Source organism: Camellia sinensis, chromosome 4 (genome assembly GCF_055761805.1).
Source record: "Camellia sinensis isolate YWXY chromosome 4, ASM5576180v1, whole genome shotgun sequence".
Taxonomy (NCBI): domain Eukaryota; kingdom Viridiplantae; phylum Streptophyta; class Magnoliopsida; order Ericales; family Theaceae; genus Camellia; species Camellia sinensis.
In genome coordinates, this window is record NC_138964.1 from 103,562,777 (window position 1) to 103,585,733 (window position 22,957).

Below are 22,957 nucleotides of genomic sequence, written 5' to 3' on the forward strand. Positions count from 1 at the left end.
GATTGTAAGGAACAAACTTGGGGTTAGGCTGGGTGACCTTCAATCGAATCACTTTAGAGAAAAGATCTGGGTTGCCACTCCGAGGATGACTATTGGTTCGATATTAGATCCAATGGGCTTATTACCTTGAGAACTTTGTGACATGTTACTTGTTATTTTTAGTACCCAAATAATGATGATGATTTTGCTTGTCTATTTTTAAGTAGAGAATGTTCGTTCTTATGTTCTTGAGAGACATTAATATTTTCAACCGATAAACTATGGAATCTTCTTTTTGAATAAGATTGTCTTTATCAAAACTGTATGTCAAACTAATTTCTATTATATACATCTTATTTTGTAGTGGAACTTTGTTTTTAGAACTGTAATTACTGCCTATGCTTCTACTTACTGAGTAATCAGCTAACTTAGTTGTTTAACATTTCAAGAGAAGGACTTAGAGTGGATTCATGATGTAGCGGGAACTTTTTTGTATGGACCTCTAAGACATTTATTTATTATTTTTAGATTATTATGACAATTTTGTGCATATTTTTTTTTTTGTTGAGATTCATTTAAGATTATTTTGTTATGTGAGTTGTTTGTGTCCCACTAGATATATGCATGGTATTGATTAGAGCTGATTTTGCCATTCATACTTTTGACATATCACTGGATTAAATTTTGATTTATTTATTACTAGACTATTGTTACATTTATTCTATGCAATTATGAATTTGTATTTAGATTTTCGTGTCGTGCGCTTTGGGCTAAGACCCTGTGTACCACGATCGGTCATGCTCGGATTTGAGGTGTGACAATTTCCAACTATTTGAAAACAATTTATTGTGTATAATTTTCTTTTCTTCTTCCTTTTTCTGTTTGGCTTAATATTAAGTACGCAACAGTTTCTCAAGCTAAATTTGACCGTCACTATATAGCAATTCCCAGCATGCTTTTACCTATCCCATAATACATATGATTCGCAAGTCTGAATAAAACAAGTGTAAAATTTAAATAAAATAAATAAGGAAAGGAATGACAAAAGCGACATGGTAAAAGACAACATTATGATGAACTCTTTGGAGTTGCAAAACTTTAGATCTAATTCACCGATAGCTTCGATAACTGGGGCTATACATGCAGCTTTCAGCATATGCGACCAAATTTTCAGGTTGAGGGAGACGAGTAGCCAAACCTACACAATTTAAAGACCATATTTATATAAACATAGTTCTAGAAGTTTATATATGCCATGACTCTTGAGAGCTGAATGGAAGGAAAGGGTCTAACCAAGTTCATAAGCTTTAGCAGCAACCTCAGAAGCAATGTGAGCGGAAATCTTTCTGATGTTACTAAATGGTGGGTATATGAGCCCCTTGTCGAAGTTATCCTGTGATACCTCAGCTGCTAGAGCTTCCGCTGTTCCAGAGAAATGTTGGAAATAAGTTTCTCGTCAATATGCAACTCACATAAATCATTAGGTCACACAAATCGAAAACAAGAGAGAAAAATCGAAACTTGAACAGAACTAGGATTTTATCTGAGGGGGTGCCAAGTTGGTGTCCGCCTCACACATTCCCCCCACTCCATTCGCATCAATGAATTGGCAATGGGTTGTGTTCTATATTAATATGATCAAATAATAAATTACAACATAATTTGCAATCAACTATTTTTAAAAATTTCAGTAATTTTATGATAATTGGATCATATAATCCCACAATCACAATAAACAATTTTAATTAAATTTGAGCAAATAATTTGGAATTACAAGACAATACAACAGGTCATTAAAGAAAAGTATTTGTTCACGCTACATAGACAATTAAGTGGTCAACAAGGTTGGTGGCTGGCAAGAAAAGGAGTGTAATCTTTGGTCAATAACCCGTGTGTTTGTTCAATTGGTGAACAAGTGTTAAATAGTTGGTTTTTATACACCAATTAATTCACATATGACCACAAAATAATCACCGAATCTGCACAAGATTGCACCAAATAAGATCAAACAGTGAAAAAGAACCATCACCAAACCCCCTATATATTTTACTTCATTTCCTTTAATCAGTCCCAAGTAACTTACTGATCCAACAAAATCGAATAATCAAAATTTCTTTTGACTGGGTCTTTTCTAACCATCATGGTCAACCAAATTTGATCACACCCACCAAGGAATTTTTTTTTTTTTGGGGGGGGGGGGGGTGGGGTGTGCCAATACAAATCTATGGAGTTATCCAAAAGCCCGAGGGGTACTATGGCACCCCAATCCCTATATGTAGTTCTGCCAACGCTAATATAAATCAATGCCAATTGCCACAGAATGCACGAGCAATGTGCAATGCGACAAGCACAATGCGTAATAAATTGTTCATCAGTTTTGAGTGAGTTGCAAATAACTCCTAAAATCTCATTACCACCAAGACAAAAAGTTAGTTTATAGAATGCACCCCAATCCCTATATGTAGTTCTGCCAACGCTAATATAAATCAATGCCAATTGCCACAGAATGCACAAGCAATGTGCAATGCAACAAGCACAATGCGTAATAAATTGTTCATCAGTTTTGAGTGAGTTGCAAATAACTCCTAAAATCTCATTACCACCAAGACAAAAAGTTAGTTTATAGCAGATGTGAGGCGTGCTGATGCAATGCCTCAAGATTTGCCTGTGTTGCATTTCTGTGAAAATAATCCATATATTCATAGAACATGTCGGCTTTCATATATGTTACATTCTCCTGTTATTAGTAGGAATTTTGTTCTCTGGAAACATTTACATAAGGAATAGACATTGATAGATAAAGGGTTCGTATAAGTACTATCAAGAGTAAAAATATCCAACAAATAGCCATCGAAAAGAAACCATAATCTTCCAACATATAAGTACTGTCACTTTTTTTAATTTATTATTATTGTTTTTATTTTTGTAACTATCGTAAGTTGAGGATTCCCTGAATTTCAAAATTACTGTACACTTACAAGCTGCCAGAAGCATGTCATCGTGAACACGGATTGCACCAGAGATTATCAAACCCAGACCAAACCCAGGAAAAATGTATGCATTATTTGCCTGGATGAAAACAAAATATAGGATAAGAGTCGGACCTAAATGTTTCATCTACAATAATTTGGAGTTGAAGAGAATTTATTACCTGGCCAGAAACATAAACCTTCCCATTGTATTGAACAGGGCCAAATGGGCTCCCACTTGCAAAAATGGCACGACCCTGAAGGCGACAACAAGAAGGAACAGATAAATAAAATGATTTAAAAAAAAAAAAAAACAACAACAAACATCACCTTAATGATAGAATGTTTTTGCATTGATGTAGACACATAGAAGCTGCATAATTGTATTACCTGACTCCATGTATAAGCTTCTTCGGCAGTACATTCAGATTGTGAAGTTGGATTGGAGAGGGCAAGAATGATGGGTTTCTGCATGCAATTTATTTGAAACCTATTAGAATTTACTATCACCTACCACCACTACCACCTCACCTACTCCACTAAACCTAACCCACTACACCACTACCACCTCACCTACTCACTCCACTAAACCTAACCCACTACACCACTATCACCATCCACTACACACCATCCACTACACCTACATCTATATAAGGAACCATTTGTAATAGACAGAAAATATATATCAATATAACATTATATCAATCAATAATACAATTTATTCTCTTTCTCTCTCTATCAATATCTCTTACATGGTATCAGAGCAGGTTTAGAACCAAGTATTTTCGCTTCCCCGGCGGGCGGCAACCTCACCTTAGCCGCCCGCCGGACCTCAACCTATTCCGCTTATTTTCTACACATACCTTCCCATCACTGCCTAAATCCTCTCTCTTGAGGCCAATGTGAATTCAAAAGATGTACCTTCTACTAGCTCAGAATGTGCTGCTCCAAGATCTGGTTGCGGGAATGATAATCCAGAGGTTGCCACAGCTGTTCCACTTGGATTAGGGCTGGGAGCTTTGCAACCTAAGAGACGAAGTATGCAACCAAGATCACTGAGCAAGGGTAGTGATGCAACTTCTAGTGCTCCTAGTCAAAATCAACAAACAAGAACGAATGGCCAGCAGATTTTGCAATCTCTTGCCAACATGAGGAATACAAATTCCACATCATCAGGACAGCTGCCTCCTGCCCTTGGGCGTATCATGGAAAGTGTCCAAATGGGAGGGCAAGGTGCTGATGGTCAGTTTGATGCAGCAAGTGTTATGTCTCAGGTTCTTCATAGTCCTGCTCTAAATGGTCTATTGGCAGGGGTTTCAGAGCAGACTGGCGTTGGTTCTTCTGATGCCTTGAGGAGCAATTTACTCAAAGTCCTGCTATGAGGAATACAGTAAATCAAATGGCTCAACAGTTTGATAACCAAGACCTTGGAAACATGCTTTCAGGGTTTGGTAGAGGCCAAGGTGGTGGCATTGATCTGACAAGTATGGTTCAATCCATGATACCCATATTATTATTATTATTATTATTATTATTATTTGCACAAAAAAAAAAAAAAAAAAAAAAATTAAAAAAAAATTAAAAAAATAAAAAAATAATAATAAAAAAAAAATAATCATTCCAGTTGATTTTTCTGCATTACCACACCTACCATTCGAGTTTTCCAAACAGACTTGCTTTATTCATTTCAGGGATCAACCCCGATCACAATTTTACACCAAAAAAAAAAAAAAAAAAAAAAAAAAAAAAAAAAAAAAACAAACAAACAACAACAAAAACAAACAACACATCCACAGGCGGGATTTTTTCTTATCTACTCTGCCGCCGGTCTCTTCTTCTTGCCTCCGTCCTGGGCGGCCCTTGCCGGTGTTGCCTCCGTGTTTCCCACTCCACTGGGCATGATCACTACTCCCTGCTCCTCCACTGCAGCATATGGCGGCCCTCCAAATCGGAACATAACGGTGGCCTTCCGCTTCAGCTCCTTGTTTTCTGCCTTTAGCACACTTATCTCTGCTCGCGCATCCTTATACATGCGTTGGAGCAGAGCCAGCTGGGAGTTTAACTGTTGCACCTCATTTGTCCTGCTCTGCAGCCGGTGCGACAAGTTTGTGACCGCCGTCATGGTTTCCACACATGACTTCAGAGTATACTGATTGGCCTCAATATCAGTTTGCACCGCCATTTTTTGCTCCACCGACCGCATCGGAAAGTTCAAAGGAGCAAACCCAGCAGTGTTTGGTTGGGGTTCACTGGCCACCGCACCAGTTATTTCTCTTGTGGACTCGTTCAGTTCTGGAAAGAGCGTAAGCAGACCACGGGAAGAGGAGGCCATGTTCTGGGTAGCTGGACGGGAAGAAGAGGCCATGTTATGGTTGCTGAGTGTTTCAGAGATGGGTTGGTTACAGAGTGTTTACAGAGTGTTACCAGTGTATCTCTCTCAGCCCACGAAGAGTTTTTCAGAGGTTTCAGACTGGTTTGATTTCCACATGTTCTCTCAGCCTCCGCCTTCATTTATATAGCACATGACGAAGAGGCCGACACGCGCACTGTCGATCACGTGCATCGCCGCGTGTCTGGCGCGCCTTTTGATGGCACGTCTTTTTATGGATTGGGCACGCCTTTTGATGGCACGCCTTTTTATGGATTGGGCACGCCTTTTGATGGCACGCCTTTTGAAAGATTGGGCACACCTTTTGAGGGTGCGACTTTTTAGGGGTCCGACAAGACTCTGTAAACTGTCCCGACATTGATTCCGGTTAGCTCCTTTATGGGTCCGACAAGACTCTGTAAACTGTCCCGACATAGATTCCGGTTAGTTTCTACAAGGGTCCGACAAGACTCTGTAAACTGTCCCGACATTGATTCCGGTTAGTTTCTACAAGGGTCCAGCAAGACTCCGTAAACTGTCACAACAACTGTCACAACATTGTCTGCTACAACGGTCCGACATGACCCCATAAACTGTCTTCTACAGTGTCCTCTACAACGTTATGACACCACCATACAGTGTCTTCACCAACGGTCTGACACGACCATACAGTGTCTCCTATCCTTTTTATGTATTTTCTTGTTTTGTTCCTCTCTTCAAACTCAAGTTGGTTAGTTTCTATCCTCCTTGAGTTTGCGGGGGGCTATTAGAATTTACTATCACCTACCACCACTACCACCTCACCTACTCCACTAAACCTAACCCACTACACCACTACCACCTCACCTACTCACTCCACTAAACCTAACCCACTACACCACTATCACCATCCACTACACACCATCCACTACACCTACATCTATATAAGGAACCATTTGTAATAGACAGAAAATATATATCAATATAACATTATATCAATCAATAATACAATTTATTCTCTTTCTCTCTCTATCAATATCTCTTACAAAACCAATGTCAGGGTCTTCCAGTACATAGTAAGCTAGTGTTTTACTGAAATGAAAGTGATTCCTTAGTCTCTCTATAGAATGACCATTCCTTTATAATGATGATAGACAATTCCATTTGTAATACATTTTTCATAAGTTTTTAGTGAACCAAATGTGAGAATGAATGTTCTGATGGGATGATCATTCCATTCCAACTCATTCCAATGAACCAAACATAGCATAAGTTTCTGCCCACAAGTGCAAAACAAACAAATATAGATGCAATACCTCATTGAAGGATGCCATAGCCTCAATTACTTCTTTTGTGAATGTTCTTCCAGCTCCTGAAGATCCAATCAACACTGTTGGCTTGATTGCCTGAGAAAGCATGACAAGTTAAATAAATGACCATAATCCTTCACTCTAAGAGAAACACAAGGGAGGGGAAGCAAATTCACACCTTAACAGCATCAACAAGTTCTTCAACAGGTTCGTGTTCATGGGCCCAGGGCTTCTTAAATTGTTGAAGTGTTTCCATTCGGGAATTGACAATCAAACCCTACAAAAAAGAAAAAGAAAAAGAAAAAGTATTTTGTAGTTGATAGAAAATTAACAAGAGAAGCAAGATAGTGGTTTCCTACAAAGCACCACAGACACTTCTAAGAATATGATGTGTCCATGTCGTGTTCATGTCAGACGCCAACACTCAGTTGGATACTTCCCAACACATGTCGAACAAATGTCTAAGCGTGTCCTATTTAAAAATAAAAAAAATAAAAACAAAAAAACAAAAAACAAAACAAAACAAAAAACAAAAAAAACACACAGAGAGAGAGAAGACCATGACATGCTTCAGTTAGGGGACACACTTGTTAGTCGCTTAGACACACATGAAACACATTACACAAGTTTGAACAAAATAACTGAGGATCCAATGAAAAAAGAAAACCAATGTAGATTTATAATACACATGAAACACACTACACAAATTTGAACAAATAACTAAGGATCCAATGATAAAAAGAAAAACAACTTTAATTTATACCTATTAAACCCCGTTTTTAAACTTTCGAAACTAGTATGATGTTAATACATTTTTTTTTTTTTAATTGTCATTGAATGAAGTATTCATATGTATGTATGCCACATAACAAATATATAAAACAATATATTTAGTGTGTCTTCCACATGTCATGTTTGCTGTACTTTTTAAAAATTTCCATGTTGACGTATCCGTGTCCATGCTTCTTAGGTTGTATCCTCAATTACCTTTGAGTCAACAAGCCATATCTTCTTGCGGCTTTCTTCTAATGGGGCTTCAGTCTGCATAAAAAATTAAGGTATAAACTTTCACCATGTTTTGTTAATTTTGTAATCTGATTGCAACTTTGCAAGAAACTGAAAGATAAGATATGTAGGAAATGAAAATAATATTGTAAGTTCTCACCTGTTTTGACATCTCCAGAGCTATGAGTTCTGCAATGCCAGTGCCAGCCTGCATCAACCAAGTGACAGAAGTGAGAAAAAAAATATGACCAGTTGGTCAGTGAGGAAGTGAATAAATTACAAAAATGGGGAATATACGCCGAATATCCTATTCAATTAGTATAGCAATTCAAATTTTATTAAATGGAACCTTCAGGGAAGACTAGTAAGAGCACACCTCTCCTGCTCCAAGGAACAGAAATGTGTGCTCGGCTAAGGTTCCCCCAACTAACTTTAATGCTGCCATAAGCCCTGCAAGGACCACAGATGCTGTCCCCTAGAACAAAATAAATAACGCAAATATTAAAAATATTTAACACCCAAACCCATGCAAATGCACTTAGCAGCTCACTCAAATAGAAAAATGAAAATAAAAAATAAGTGTACATACTACTGAGCCTCAATCATTTACCTGTATGTCATCATTGAAAACAAGATGTGTATTGCCATACTTTGCAAGCAGATCAAAAGCATTATGGTTTGCGAAGTCTTCAAACTGCATAATATAGTTCGAGGTATAGAATTTGAAAACTATCCAATGACTATATAAAAACATAAGCCTGTAATTTAGGGGAAGGTGACTAGCCTGAATGAGGACTTTCTCCCCATAGTTCTGCTTGACTGCAGTCATAAATTCATGCAGAAGTTCAGCATATTCCTGGAGAGGAAAAAATTAAAACACTTCAACAATATACAAATTATATTTGAATGGTGTAGTTAAGACTAGGCATGTTAGGAAACTGAATTTGAACCTGCCCAGTTGCCCTCCTTTGTCTGAGTCCAATGTAAAACTCATCATTCAACAAATTCTCATTGTTCGTTCCCACATCAATGGTTATAGGCAAGCACTGAAAAGAACAAAAGATTACAACTTTTTTTTCTTTCATAAAAACAAGAAGCAATACAAAAAGGAATTAATGTAGGGTTTTAATCCCTCCCTCTCTCTCTCTCTCTCTCAGTTCTGCAGAAGTTAGCATTAGGGGAGTAGAATCTGATTATGCAACCAAAGGTTTTAGAAGGGAAACCAATCAAAGAACACATACAGGGAATTTCAGACAAGTTTTGACTCGGCCATTTCAGGAAATAATAGTGTTGGCCTAAGGATACTTACGGCTGATGGACGAATCCCTCCGAGTGCCGTATACAAGGAAAGCTTCCCTACAGGTATCCCCATCCCCTGATTTACATTCCAAAAATTGTCAAAACAAGTCATTTTCACAAGCACAGATGCACAGAACAAAATCCCAATTCAGCCGCATCAAAAGTTCAGTCACATGAATTTGTAGAGAATGAATATATGTACCAGTTACCTGGCAGCCAAGATCCCCAAGACCCAAAATCCTCTCCCCATCAGTGACAACAATAACCTGAATTTTCCTCTGAGGCCAATTTTTCAGTACCTCGAGAATTCTTCCCCTGAAAAGGAGCTCATCATCAATCAGTTTCAATAAAATGAGGAACAAACGAGGAAAAGCAACGAAACATACTTTTCTTTCAAACTAATAAAAAGACCCTGGGGACGCTTGAAGATGCACCCATATTTTTGGCATGCCTCACCAACCGTTGGGGTGTACACAACTGGTAGCAGCTCCTCAACATTATCAATCAAAAGTTTGTAGAACAGCCTTTCGTTCATCTCCTGTAGAAGAGGACACGCTCAAAATGGCATTGAATTTAATTCTTCAACCATACAATTCCACGATTATTTGAGGGCTTGGAATGATTTGGGTTTTAGTGGCTTATTAGCAGTACTGAGATTTACTAAATTATGTAAGTTAAAATCAGCTGCATATGTTTATTCAGAAATCTCAGCATTCTTTTGAAATTTCATAGTCGTCGGGTACAAAAATTACAAGAAAGGACGAAGAGCTTGAAAGTTTAATGAATATAACGAATGGCGTACCTGAAGATCCATCATGGCCATGTACCTCTGCAGTGGTACTTGATATTGGCGGAAATTGTGCATCATTTTCTTGATCTGGTCAGCAAAGTGGAAAAAAGTTATATTGTTAAAGGAGAAAAAAAGTCGGATGACCTAAAAGCTGAGACAGTCCATTCTGAAAAACCTGAAGTTCTTGGGAAATAACTACTGGAGGAAGAAGACCACGCAAGAAATGGGCATCTCTCTCTTTCTCAGAGAAAGCGAGCCCTTTGTTGTGGTGTGGATCCCGCAACAATGAATACCCACTGCAGAAACCACAAAAAAAATAAAAAAAATCTCCTAATAAGTTTCTATTACGTAGATAAAAAAATCATTGACATGGAATCAAGGAATTCAATGTGCTATGGAGACCACGATTTCCTCTAACGAAACAATAATGGTTATCTCAGTGAATCAACAAGAAGGTTAAAAATGTCATCCAAAAGCAATAAAGCCATAGAGGAATACAGAAGCAACGAGATTGATGATGCTATGCAACCATTCTGCCATAAAGAGATTGACAATTTCCAGCCAACAAAGGTCTTAATAATAAACCCCACTGGAAACAAACTGACGGGAAACTAAAAAGAACAAAAATGGCAGTAGATGAGCTAAAACATATATTAGAGTAGTTAAGGAATTGCAGAAATTTAGTTATCTTACTGCTTACCTATGCAATTTAATTTTCAGAATTATAAGGAACCAAAGATATTTTAGAAAATTCAGATGAATCAAATCAAACCAAACCAAGCCTTAAGTCCCATCAAATGAGGTTGGCTACATAAATTATTCTTCCCCATTTGGCTCTATCAAGAGCTACTTGGTTAGTCAAATTAAGGAGGTTCATATCTCTATTTACTAAGCTATCCCACATCAATCTAAGTTTGCCTCTTCCCCTAGCATTTTCATCTACTGTAACTGTATCGCATCTCCTCACTACTGTCTCAGTTGGTCTCCATTGTATATGACCAAATTGTTGAATATAAGAATTAGAATATATAAAATATTTTTATTTTTTAGTATTATGTATAATCAATGATTGTGTCAATCACTGATTTAGTGCTTCATTTATATGGTTTCCTAAATTGTATCATGAATCTATTATATATACATGGCCTCTACCTCATTCATAGGTAAGCCAAATCATTCTTTCCATCCTTTTTGGTATCAAAGCCAACCCTAGCCACCTCTTTCTCTACTACCCATCACCGTCAGCTCCCTCCTCCCTAGCCACTGACAGACCTCTCCAGCCCCTTCCAGCCACCCAACAGCCCTTCCCAGTCCTACTTCTCCACCCGAAAGCCTTACCCAGCCCCCGAAAGTCCCTGTTCTCCACCCTCTTCCCCTTGGCAGTCTTCTACAGCCACTGCCGAGGCTTTTCTGGTTGCCGACCAGCCTTCTTGCTGATCTAGAACAGTTCGGCAGCCCTTCTAGGGTAGTCCAAGCATGGTTTTTCCCCTCTCAAGGTTTTGTGCTGATGTATTAAGCACTTTTTCCTGCTCTTTTGCTCCTTTGGGCTACCGGGTTTATTTAGTAGCATTTATTTGGATACGCTGTTGAGTTTTTTCCAACTTCTTGGCTTTTTCTGGACTGTGTTGCTATGTCTCTGTGTGTTTTGTCAATTTTGAGAAGAGAAAAGTTAGAGGTATGAGTGGTATTTCATCCCCTTTTATATTAAATCATAAGCATAATTACAGGAGTGCCCTAAGGCATAAATAAGGGACCAGTCCATTATAGCAAATAAAGGCACTGAATATACATAAGAATAAGACATGAAATATTCTAACACATTCTAACACTCCCCCTCAAGCTGGTGTGAAGATATCTCTCATGCCCAACTTGTTGAGAATGTCACGGAATGGTTTATTCCCTAATCCTTTGGTGAAAACCTCAGCCAGTTGGTCCCCAAACCTCACGAATGGCATATAATGTCACTAGTCAGCTTTTTCTTGATAAAATGTCTATCAATCCCCACATGCTTGGTCCTGTCATGTTGAACTGGATTGTGAGCCATATTGATGTCTCCTTATTGTCACAGTGTAGCCTCATAGAATCTATCTGATGAATCCCCAAATCTCTCAAAAATAATCTAATCCATAATAGCTCACACACATCCTAAGCCATAGCTCTGAATTCGTCCTCTGCACTGAATCTCGTAACTACATTTTGTCTATTGCTTCTCCAAGTAACTAGATTTCCTCCAACAAAGGTACAATAGCCAGAGGTTGACCTTCTATCAGTGACTGATCCAGCCCAATCAGCATCTATATATGCCTCCACACTAAGATGACCATATTTTGAGAAAGAGACCCTTTCCCGAAGAAGACTTCAAATACCTCAAAATTTGCATAACTGTCTCTGAGTGAGTTGCACGTGGAGCATGCATAAACTAACTAACCAAACTCACTACAATAGCAATGTTAGGACGCGAATGGGATAAGTAGATAAGCTTACCCACTAGCCTCTAGTATTTCCCCTTATCTACAGGCTCACCTCCTTGATCCTCACTAAGCTTCAGTCCAGGCTCTAGTGGCGAATCACAGGCTTTACTTCTAAGCATTCCAGTTTCTTTTAACAAATCAAGCACATACCTTCTTTGGCATATGAAGATGCCAACTTTGGACCGAGCAACCTCAATGCCTAGAAAGTACTTCAAGCTGCCTAAGTCTTTGATTTCAAACTCATTGGCCAAATACTCCTTTAACCAAGGAACCTCCTCAACATCATCCCTTGTGAGTATAATATCATCCACATAGACAATAAGAGATGTTGTCTTACCATGTAAGGAGTGTTTCACAAACAAAATATGATCAGCTTGACTCTGTTTGAAATCATGTTGCAGCATGGCCTAAGTAAACCTCTTAAACCAAGCCCTAGGAGACTGCTTAAGTCCATAAAGTGACTTGCGTAGTCGACACACTTTTCCTTTGGTTTTAACATCCTCAAAGCCTGGGGGAATGTCCACGTACACTTCTTCTTCCAGATCTCCATGGAGGAAAGGATTCATGACATCAAATTGATGGAGAGGCCAGTCGAGATTAGAGGCAAGGAAGAGAAGGACTCTGACAAAGTTCATCTTGGCAATAGGTGAAAATGTCTCCTAGCAGTCTACTCCATAAGTCTGAGTAAAGCTCTTCGCCACCAATCTTACCTTGTAACGTTCAATTAAACCATCGGCTTTATGCTTCATGGTATACACCCACTTACATCCAACAGGTCGTTTGCCCTCAAGTAACTCAGCCAATTCCCATGTGCCATTTTTAGCAAGGGCTCTCATCTCCTCCATCATGGCATGCTTCCACTCAGGAGTAGAAATAGCATCCTGAAAATTAGAAAGAAGACTCACAGAAGAAATTTTAGGCAGAAAAGCTTTATAGGAAGAAGATAGATTAGTGTATAAGACAAAATGAGAAATAGGATGTCGAGTACGAGACCTAACCCCCTTCCTTTTAGCAATTGGAACATCTAGATTAGAAAATTTAGAAAGAATAGAATTACTTGGAGTTTCATCAGACGAAGAGGATTTCAGACACTCATCAGAAGGAGAAGATAGCAATGGAGAATCCAATTGGTCTCTTGTACTCAACTTTTTGTCTGTCCTTGTCCCTGACATAAACTTTGCCGTCTTTCACTGCAGATTCAGACTCAACATTCGCAATAACTAGGTCACCATCACCATTAACATTCTCAACGTGCTCAATCACTGATAGTAGTGATATAGGAATCGCTTCACACCAAGACTCCCCCTGAAGGGATAACTGGGACACTAGTGAGGACAGGAAGTAGGACTGAGACTCAAAGAAAGACACATCCATAGAGATAAACCATTTCCGAAAGGGTGGATGATAACACTTGTAGCCCTTTCGTGTGGCGGAGTAACCCAGGAAAACATACCGAAGGGACCTAGAATCCAACTTACCATGGGAAGAAGAATGGTTATGAACAAAGTACACACACCCAAAGGTTTTGGGAGGAATGGAGAAACCAGAAGAGTGGGACCCTAACAAAACCTGAAGAGGATTTTGTTTGTGGAGAACTTGGGTAGGAAGATGATTAACGAGGAAGGCTGCAGTGAAAACAGCTTCTCCCGAATATGATCTAGGAACACACATTTCAAATGACAGACAACGTGCAATATCAAGAAGATGGCGATTTTTACGCTCTGCAACGCCATTCTGTTAAGAGGTATTGGTACAAGAAGTTTGGTGAATAATACCATGAGTGGCAAAATTGCTGGCAAGGCCAAGGTCAATGTATTTCCTCCTATTATCAGAACGCAAAATTTTAACAACCACCCCAAACTGAGTGCAAATCATTTTATGAAAATTTTGAAACACAGAAAAAAACCTCACATTTGTCCTTCATAAAATACACTCAGGTGGTCCTAGAACAATCATCAATAAAGGTGACGAACCATCTTTGACCCTTTAAAGACACAAAACGAGAGGACCCCCATACATCAAAATGAATCAATGAAAAAGAAACTAAACTTTTATTAATAGAAGGACCAAAAGAAGCTCTGTGTTGTTTTCTAAGTTGACACGACTCACAGTGAAACTCAGAAACATTATTTTTCAAAAAAAAATTGAAGGAAAAAGGTGCTTAAGTAACAAAAAAGATGGATGCCCAAGACGACGGTACCACAGCCATAGGTCTTCTGTGGTAGATGGTAACTGAATGGCTGAATGAGCCAGCTTGTCTACTTGATCCAGGATATAGAGACCATTCTCATTTCTACCACTGCCAATCATCTTCCTCGTGATAAGGTCCTAAAACAAACAATGATCAAGAAAAAAGGTCACACTACAATTTAAGTCCAGAGTAATATGACTTAAAGATACTAAAATTGGGAACATGTAGTACAGAAGACAAAGGAAGGGAAGCAATGGCATGAATTAAACTACATTTGCCCCTATGACCAAGCTTACCTCTGTTCGCCTTCTCATCTCTCTTGCTGCATCTCATTCTTGGCCTCTTTATCAGCTTGATGTCAAGAATGCCTTTCTATATGAGGATCTTCTTGAGACAATTTATATGGCTCATCCTCCTGATTTTCAGGCTATAGGGGAGTATTTGGGAAAAGTGTGTCAATTACGCAAATCCTTGTATGACTTGAAATAGTCTCCATAAGCTTGGTTTGGTCGTTTCAGTTATGGCATCCTCTACATGGGTTTTGTTCAGTGGCACTCAGACCATACTTACTTCATCCATCGTAGTCAGTGTATAGTCTTGTTGGTTTATATGGATGATATTATTCTCACCGGTGATGATTTTGTAGGCATTGGTCAAGTAAAAAGGGATTTGGGACAAACATTTGATATTCAAGATTTGGGAAATCTCAAGTATTTTCTACGAATTGAGGTGGCTCGCTCACAACAGGGTCTCAAAGAAAGTACATTCTTGACCTACTTCAAGATACTGGTGTGTTAGGGTGTAAACCTGCTTCTACTCCTATGGATTCTAATGTCAAGTTCACATCAAAATCTGGCAAGCTATTAGAGGACCCAGGCATGTATCAGGGGCTTGTTGGGCATCTTATTTATTTGACCAACACTAGACCTGACTTGACATTTGCGGTAAGTGTTGTGAGTAAGTTTATGCATACACCTCGTACAGCGCACCTTGATATTGTTCATCACATCTTGAGATATTTGAAGACCTCTCTTGGCTTGGGATTATTCTTCACAACTGATCTGCAGTTTGGGCTCTCTTGCTTCACTGATGCTAACTTTGCAAGATCTAGAACTTATCGGCGTTCTACTTCTGGCTTCTGTACTTTCTATGATGATCACCTGGCTTCTGTACTTTCTATGGTGATCATCTTATATCATAGAAGAGTAAGAAGCTAAAAAGCATGGACACGAACACGGATACGACACGGACACGCCGACACGTTAATTTTCAAAAAATGTAGGACACAACACATGGAGGACATGCATGAAATATATAATTTTGTATATTTATTATATGTTATATATATAAATATATCATTCATAGATAAAAAATGCAATATGACACTAATTCTTATAAATTTATATGGGTTTATTTTATTATTGTATCTTAAGTTGTTCTATTCAAAACTTATAATTAGTTTCACATGTGTTTAATTGATAGACACGTGTGTTCTCCAAGTGTTCAAAGAGTGTCTGGATCTTGAAAAAAATTTAAAAAATAGGACACGTTTTGAAGAGTGCCGAACATGTATCCTAAGAGTGTCCAAAGAGTGTCGGTGTCTGACACGGACACGACACGGATACGTCACCTTTTTAAAAGTGTCTGTGCTTCTTGGGTAAGAAGCAAGTAGTTGTTTCTAGATCTTTTGTAAAAGCCGAGTATTGAGCTATGGCAAGGGAACATGTGAGATTCTATGGCTTCATTCTATCTTAGCAAAGTTGGGTTTTGAAGAGATTGGTTTTGCATCCTTGTTTTGTGACAAAAAGTCTGCTCTTATTCGGTCCTTCATGAATGTACAAAGCATATAAAGTGAAAAATCTAGAAATTCCCTAGATATTGATTTGTGATTATGTATCAATTTTAAGCAGTAAATAACAATCCCAATCAAACAATCAAGACAAACCAACATAACGATTTTAACGTGGAAAAATCACAATTGGGGCGCCTCCAATTGTGATAAAAAAACCACGGGCAAAAGCCACAAAACAATCGACTAAGAGGACAAAAGGAATTACACAAGTGTACTCTCAATTACCTAGCGAATCCACGCCCGAATTGAACCAACCCCTATATGTCTCTTCCATCACGATCTTCACCTCGGAATTGTCTTGCCTAATGTTGAATCCACAACGCCGATGTCAAATAAACGACGATGAGCCACTCCAGAATCCACCAAAGCTTCTGGCCCAAATTCTCCGGAATCCACTGAAGAACAACTTTCTCTTTTGTATTGAAGGAAACAAATAATCCTTTGATGTATATTTTTCTAACCATGAGTTAAACTCAAATAAACATCAAAGAAGCTCCAGATATAAACCCTAATATCCAAGAAAAAGATCTGAAAGTCATAACCCTAAAAATGGATGAAACCACATATTTATAGAAAACTGATCTGCGATCTCCGCTCGAGCGCAAGAATGACCGCTTGAGCGAACTGATGCTCGAGCGCAGGAAGTTCCACTCGAGCACAAAAACACAACTTCTAGTACTTTTGCAGACAGTTCAAACTTCTGGAACCAAAGATTCTTCGCTCGAGCACACAAATGGCCGCTCGAGCGAACAAGCAACTTCGACTGCAATTTTGCTTCTGGCTTCGGGGGCGCTACCCTTCGACCCTGCCTGGGCGCTACCCCAGACCCGCCAAAGGACGCTGCCCCCTGGACCCCCACGAGCTGATCGGGTAGCTCAATCCCCGACATAGTCAGCGAAGTGGCAAACATGATAGGATAAAAACACAAACTCCTCTGCATGGGGCACAATTCGGGTTGAATTCACATCTAAAACTCATAGCCTCACTGAAATAAAAAGAACGAATAAAATTACACCTAAAAGGAGTTTTGTCAAACGAGATTGCTAAGAATAAAAACCTAACATAAAGGTTGATATTCATTTCATTCGAGAAAAGGTTCAGACTAGCATTGTAAATCCATCGTTTCTCTTCATCTCAACAGTTAGTAGATATGTTCACAAAGTCTGTAGGACCGACATTGCTCCAGTCATCCATTGGCAAATTGCGTTTATTGAATATCTTCACACTAACTTGAGGGGGAGTGTTGAATATAAGAATTAGAGTACATGGAATCTTTTTAATTTTTAGTATTATATATAGAATCAGTGATTGTGTCAATCACAAATTTAGTGCTTTATTTATATCATTTCCTAAATTGTATCATGAATCTATTTTATATACATGGACTTTATCTCATTCATAGGTAAGCCAAATCACTTTTTTCATCCGTTTCAAACCATCTCAACCTATTCTCTCTCAATTTATCTTCTATCAATACTATTCCTATCCATTCACAAATATACTCATTCCTAACTCTATCTTTTCTAGTCTTGCCATCCACCTTAGCATCCTCATCTCAGTAACACTCGTTTTATCTACATGTTTTTTAGTTGCCCAACATTCCGTCCCATACAATATTGTTGGTCTATTAGCCGTTTTATAAAACTTTCCTTTAATATAGTGGGTATTCGTTTATCACATAGTATCCCAGATGCACTCCTCCACGTAAGCCACTTATCTTAATTTTATGAACCACATCTGCTCCAATCTCCCCTACCACTTTGATAATTGAGCCTAAATAATGAAAATGTTCACTCTTAGGTAGTTATTGGTTCTCAATCTTCACTTCTCATCTGTTTTCAATCCTACTATTACTAAAATTACACTCTATGTACTCGGTCTTAGTTCTGCTTATCCTAAATTCTTTAGATTCAAGTGCTTCTCTTCAAATCTCCAACTTAGTGTTAACTCCTTCTCTAGTCTCATCTACTAACAAGATATCATCTGCAAAAAAACATACACCATGACACATCATATTGAATATTTCTCGTCAACTCATCCATAACTAAACCAGAAAGATATGGACTTAAGGTTGACCCTTAGTGTAATCCTACAATAATTGTAAATTCACTTGTCTCTCCAGCCGGCGATCTAATAGTGGTCATCACACCTTCATACATATCCCTAATTACATCAATGTAGCCTTCTGTCATCTATTTCCTCTCTAACACTTACCAAATTATATCCCGAAGGATTCTATCATATGCTTTCTCAATATCGATAAAAACCATATGTATATCTCTTTTCTTTTCTCTATACGTTTCTATTATTCTCCTTAAAAGATAGATCGCTTCCATTGTTGACCTATTGGGCAAAAACTAATTTTGGTGAAAAAATCCTATTTTATCTGGCTAGGAAAGCATTTTATTACTCCAACATCAAATTCAACCAACGAGATGAAATTTTAAACACATACAATGATCAAAAGCAAAACTCTAGAGCCACAAGTTCTCTGAACAAAACGAAAAGAAACAAGAAAAAACCATTTCATAAGCTTTGCTTCCTCACTTGACATTTAGATCCACATTGTTCAATACAAGTCCAAAACTCTTATTAAAAAATATATGAAAGAAAAAAATTAACTAGAACAAACAAAAAAAATTGTAACAAATGGGGTTATTATTAACAAAGATGCAAAAGGACCAAAGCATTGAAATTTCCATATTAAAAAATTAAAAGGAAAATGAAAGCACCTTGTACAAATGGTTTGTATTCCTTATTTATTTTATTTGCAAGCAAACAACATTAACGACATGTCTGCGGTCAGATAATACTTCATTACATATCAGGCATGTGATATGGGTTACTGTTAGGATGGTTAACAATGCAAAGAGCATAATTGTTGTAAAGACAGTGCGATTTTGCATGTTTGACGGCACATTTTTTATTTTTTAGAAATGTGTCAGATCTGAAGATAACTAGATGTGAGAGCAACCCTTGTTGGCAATTGCTGATGTAGTGAGGAGAAGTGCACCTTAGAAAAATTTCGCTATGGATTTGGTTAGTGGTGGTGATATTTCTAGTTGTGCATGTACAAGAGGAGAGGAAGGCACATCAATCCACAAATTGTGGTGCACCGTGGATATGGAGAGAAGGGTTCTACAAACACCTTTGATTGAAGGTGCATAGGGAATCTAATTGCATAGGGTTGTCCTAATTTTATGGAGACTAAATTTTTTGGGATTTTTGCCTATAAAACAGAAACTTGTGGGAATTCTGTAGTCTGAGTTACAAAAAAGGTTGGCTTGTAAAGAGAAGTGACTGGGTCTCTGATTTAGTGGGTTTTTTTTGGGAAAGCAAATACCTGAAAAAACCATAATGGATTTTTTTCTCTCCCCTTGCCAAACCCAGGCAATTCTATGTAGGGGTGCAACTCGGACGGATTCGGTCGGATTGGGAGGTTGTCCAAGCCCAGTCCAAGTTGTGCTGAAACCTGTTCAGGCCCGCCCAGGCCCGAATTGTAACCCGAGGTTACATGTCCAAGCCCGACCCGAGTTAAAACCGAATTGTCCGAATTGTAAATGATTTTTTTTTTTTGTATGCAGCTACTTTATTAAATTATTAAAATTTGACTCTATTTACATTTTTTTTTATATAGAAAATCATTAATACCATCAAAACAAATAATTTATATAATGTAAGAGAGATGCCGCTATAATAGTTCTTATAATTTATGAGTGAAAAAAAAAAAAAGAGAGTATGATTTTATGTTATTTGTATATATAATATATATTCAATATGACTTAATAATCTAAATTACTTTAATATCATGTAATGACTAATAATTTATATGTATATTTAATATTTTTATATATCTATATATGTATAATTCGGGTTTCAGGTTGCTCGGGTTGTTCAACATCTTTATCCAAACCCGTCCAAATTTAATTCGGGCTTCTGAATTTTTGCCCAAGCCCGTACTGAATTTGAAAATATCTTGTCCAAGCCCTAAAAAAAATCGGGCTGAGCTCGGGTTGCTCGGGTTGAGCCCGTCCAAGTTGCACCCCTAATTTTATGGGGGTATTTTTCCCCTCTTTGGTGTGCGCGTGCTTGGGTTTAAATTCCAAGAACACACAACTGACCAAAAAATAAAAATAAAAAAAATAATAAGTAGGACAATATTTTGTAACGCATAAACAAAAAATAAAAAATAAAAGAGGAGCTTACTGTAAAATGTACAATACCCTACTAGACAGTGTCACACATGCACTATTAAACAAACTTATGTTAAATATAAATTACAAAATAAAAAAGGGTCATTTACGCAAATACTTCTAAACTATTAAAAAGTATCAATTTTGACTTTTTAAATTATAAAAACGTACAAATGAGCCTCCTCAACTATTGAGAAGTATTACTTTACCCCTTAAACTATAAAAACATACAAATGGACCCTTAAACTATTGGCGTATTTCATTTTGACCTTTTCCGTTAAGGGTCCAATTTGTACGCTTTTATAATTTAAGAATCTATTTATAAGTTTTTATAGTTTAAAAAGTAAAATGATACTTCTTAATAGATTAGAGTTTATTTGTATATTTTTATAATTTAAGAGGTCAAAATGATAATTCTCAATAATCTGGGAGTCTTTCGTTTAAATAACACAATAGAAAAAAAAGTACTAGTCCCTCCGTCTCAAAATATTAATCCCTTATTTCATTTTTTATTATCCTAAAATATTAATTTCTTTTCAAAAATCAAGAATTAAAATAATATTAATTTTCTTATTTGTGCTTCTTTTAAATTCATTAACAATACAAAAAATACAATCATGATAATTAATATTTTCAAAAAAATATATTATCAGAGGGTAATTTTGAAAATTAATATTTTTAAAGTACAATAATTGTACTATAAAAAAAAAAAGTTGAATTCCTCCAAAAAAAAAAAAAAAAAAAAAAACTATTATTATTTTGAGAGAGGGAGTAATAAAATTAAAAAATCATATTAAGAGGGTATCAAAACGAGACGAGACAAAAGAGAAGGATATAATACAAAATTCAGATGACACAAACAAACATATGTACAATTTTCATCTTAAAATTAGCTGAAGTAATAAAAATAAGAGTAAGGTTTCTACTAAAGGGGCAATTTGAGAAGATTAGTTTTAATTTTTTTTAATTTTTTAATATTTTTTTGTCAAGTCACCTTTCTAATTTTTTATATACAAAAAAGCTAAAAAATTATTTTTTTATCATCTTTCCAAAATAGTACTAAATAAATAATTAAATATCTCATATTTCTCATTTAATTATTTATTTGATAGAAAGTTTAGACTATCGATTCGTTTGGAAAGTGTGTTAACTTTTTAACTTTTTGACTATTTTAATTTGGAGCTAAAAAATCTCGTTTGAAAATGATTTTTTGACTTTTTAAACTTCTTCTAACAGAAAAAATATAATAATTATGAATTAAATGTGATATTTTATCTTATTAAATTAAAATAACTTATTTTTGTCTTATATCACTATTTTAGCACAAACCTTCCGTTTGCTATGGCATTTTCCTAAAAATAATAAGAGACGGAATTTACAAAAGTGGAGAGCATAGCTATCATCGATCTCTCTCTCACCTTGCAACAGAGACAGTCCAAGGGGTTACAGGATGATCCTCGGTGGCTCTACCTTCACCGTACACGTCATCAACCCCACCACCGACTGGGGATATGGGGTCCACTGAAGAACCATCCCTCGTCTCTTTCAGAGTGCTCTCCATCAATACGGTGACGTTTCGTTCCCCTGGCCTTCCATTCGGGTTTGAAGCCGCGACTACCACCACTGGAGGAGCATGGACTCTTCTCTGTGATTGCGATAAACTTGTCGAAACTCCAACAAGCGAGTTGTTCTGTGCTCAAAAAAAAACAAAAAAAAAAGCCTCAATTTTATAAAAATTTCAATGATCAGACTCAATTTTTTTGATCCTTGTTAATGCCGAAAAGCACAACAGAGACGCAGAGAAAATGTGTTCTTGAAATTGAAATTGACGAAATGGGTTTGTTTTCCTTGTAACAATCTGATTCAACAATTTTGAAATGAACAAAGTAAATTGTTTGAAAGTTTGGGAATCAATGTCAAAAGAAAAATAGAAGGAAGACCCAAAAATTGGAAAGCTGAATCGAGGGATTTGGAAATGGGTTTGATTGAAATTACCAGAAAACTGCTTCCATTCAACGAAATCATGGCGACACAGACGAGGGAAAGACGGAGCTCTTTGGATTTTGTCTCTGTGTCTCTCTTGAGTTGAGTCCTGAATAAGAGAGAGAAAAGAGACGCAAGAGAAAAATAAAGAGAAGTAGTCTTCGGGTCAAGGGCAGCTCTACTAATGTCTCTACTACTCTCATTCTCTCTCTTTCTCTGTGGTAGTTGCATCAACCAGACATAAATGAGAAATGGCAGTGAATTAGCAAAATTGCAACACTCTTCTGCGGGTGTGTTTTATTGAACGGATTGGGTAAGGGGATTAGAATTTATCGGACTTGAATTTACTGTAAATTTTTGGATTTTTTGATTGAATTGGATATGTATTTTGTATTTATTTTTTTATGGGATTAGATGTCCGAAAATTATTTTTTTTGGTTGGACGGACTAGATAGGGTAAATGAACAAAAGACTATTTTATTATTTTTCAATTATTTACAAACATATCTTTAATATTTTAATTATTTTTTAGTTAGATTAAATAAAAATTTATTTTATTTATTTTTTA

At 37.0% G+C, this 22,957-nt stretch overlaps 1 protein-coding gene across 1 annotated transcript; it reads right to left on the minus strand.

The window, feature by feature from the left end:
* Window positions 1–887: 887 nt before the first annotated feature.
* LOC114275360 (NADP-dependent malic enzyme) lies at window positions 888–22,682 on the minus strand. Its single transcript, XM_028217392.2, has 20 exons — window positions 22,402–22,682; window positions 21,825–22,096; window positions 9,875–9,995; window positions 9,712–9,786; window positions 9,296–9,447; window positions 9,119–9,224; window positions 8,920–8,985; window positions 8,561–8,656; window positions 8,395–8,466; window positions 8,221–8,304; window positions 7,987–8,085; window positions 7,771–7,818; window positions 7,593–7,646; window positions 6,784–6,882; window positions 6,612–6,701; window positions 3,339–3,416; window positions 3,131–3,205; window positions 2,958–3,048; window positions 1,273–1,401; window positions 888–1,177 (listed from the first exon to the last, which is right to left on the minus strand). Exons 1-20 carry the CDS (start codon window positions 22,618–22,620, stop codon window positions 1,089–1,091), a joined length of 2,115 nt encoding a protein of 704 aa, XP_028073193.2. The 5' UTR covers window positions 22,621–22,682; the 3' UTR covers window positions 888–1,088.
* Window positions 22,683–22,957: the final 275 nt, after the last annotated feature.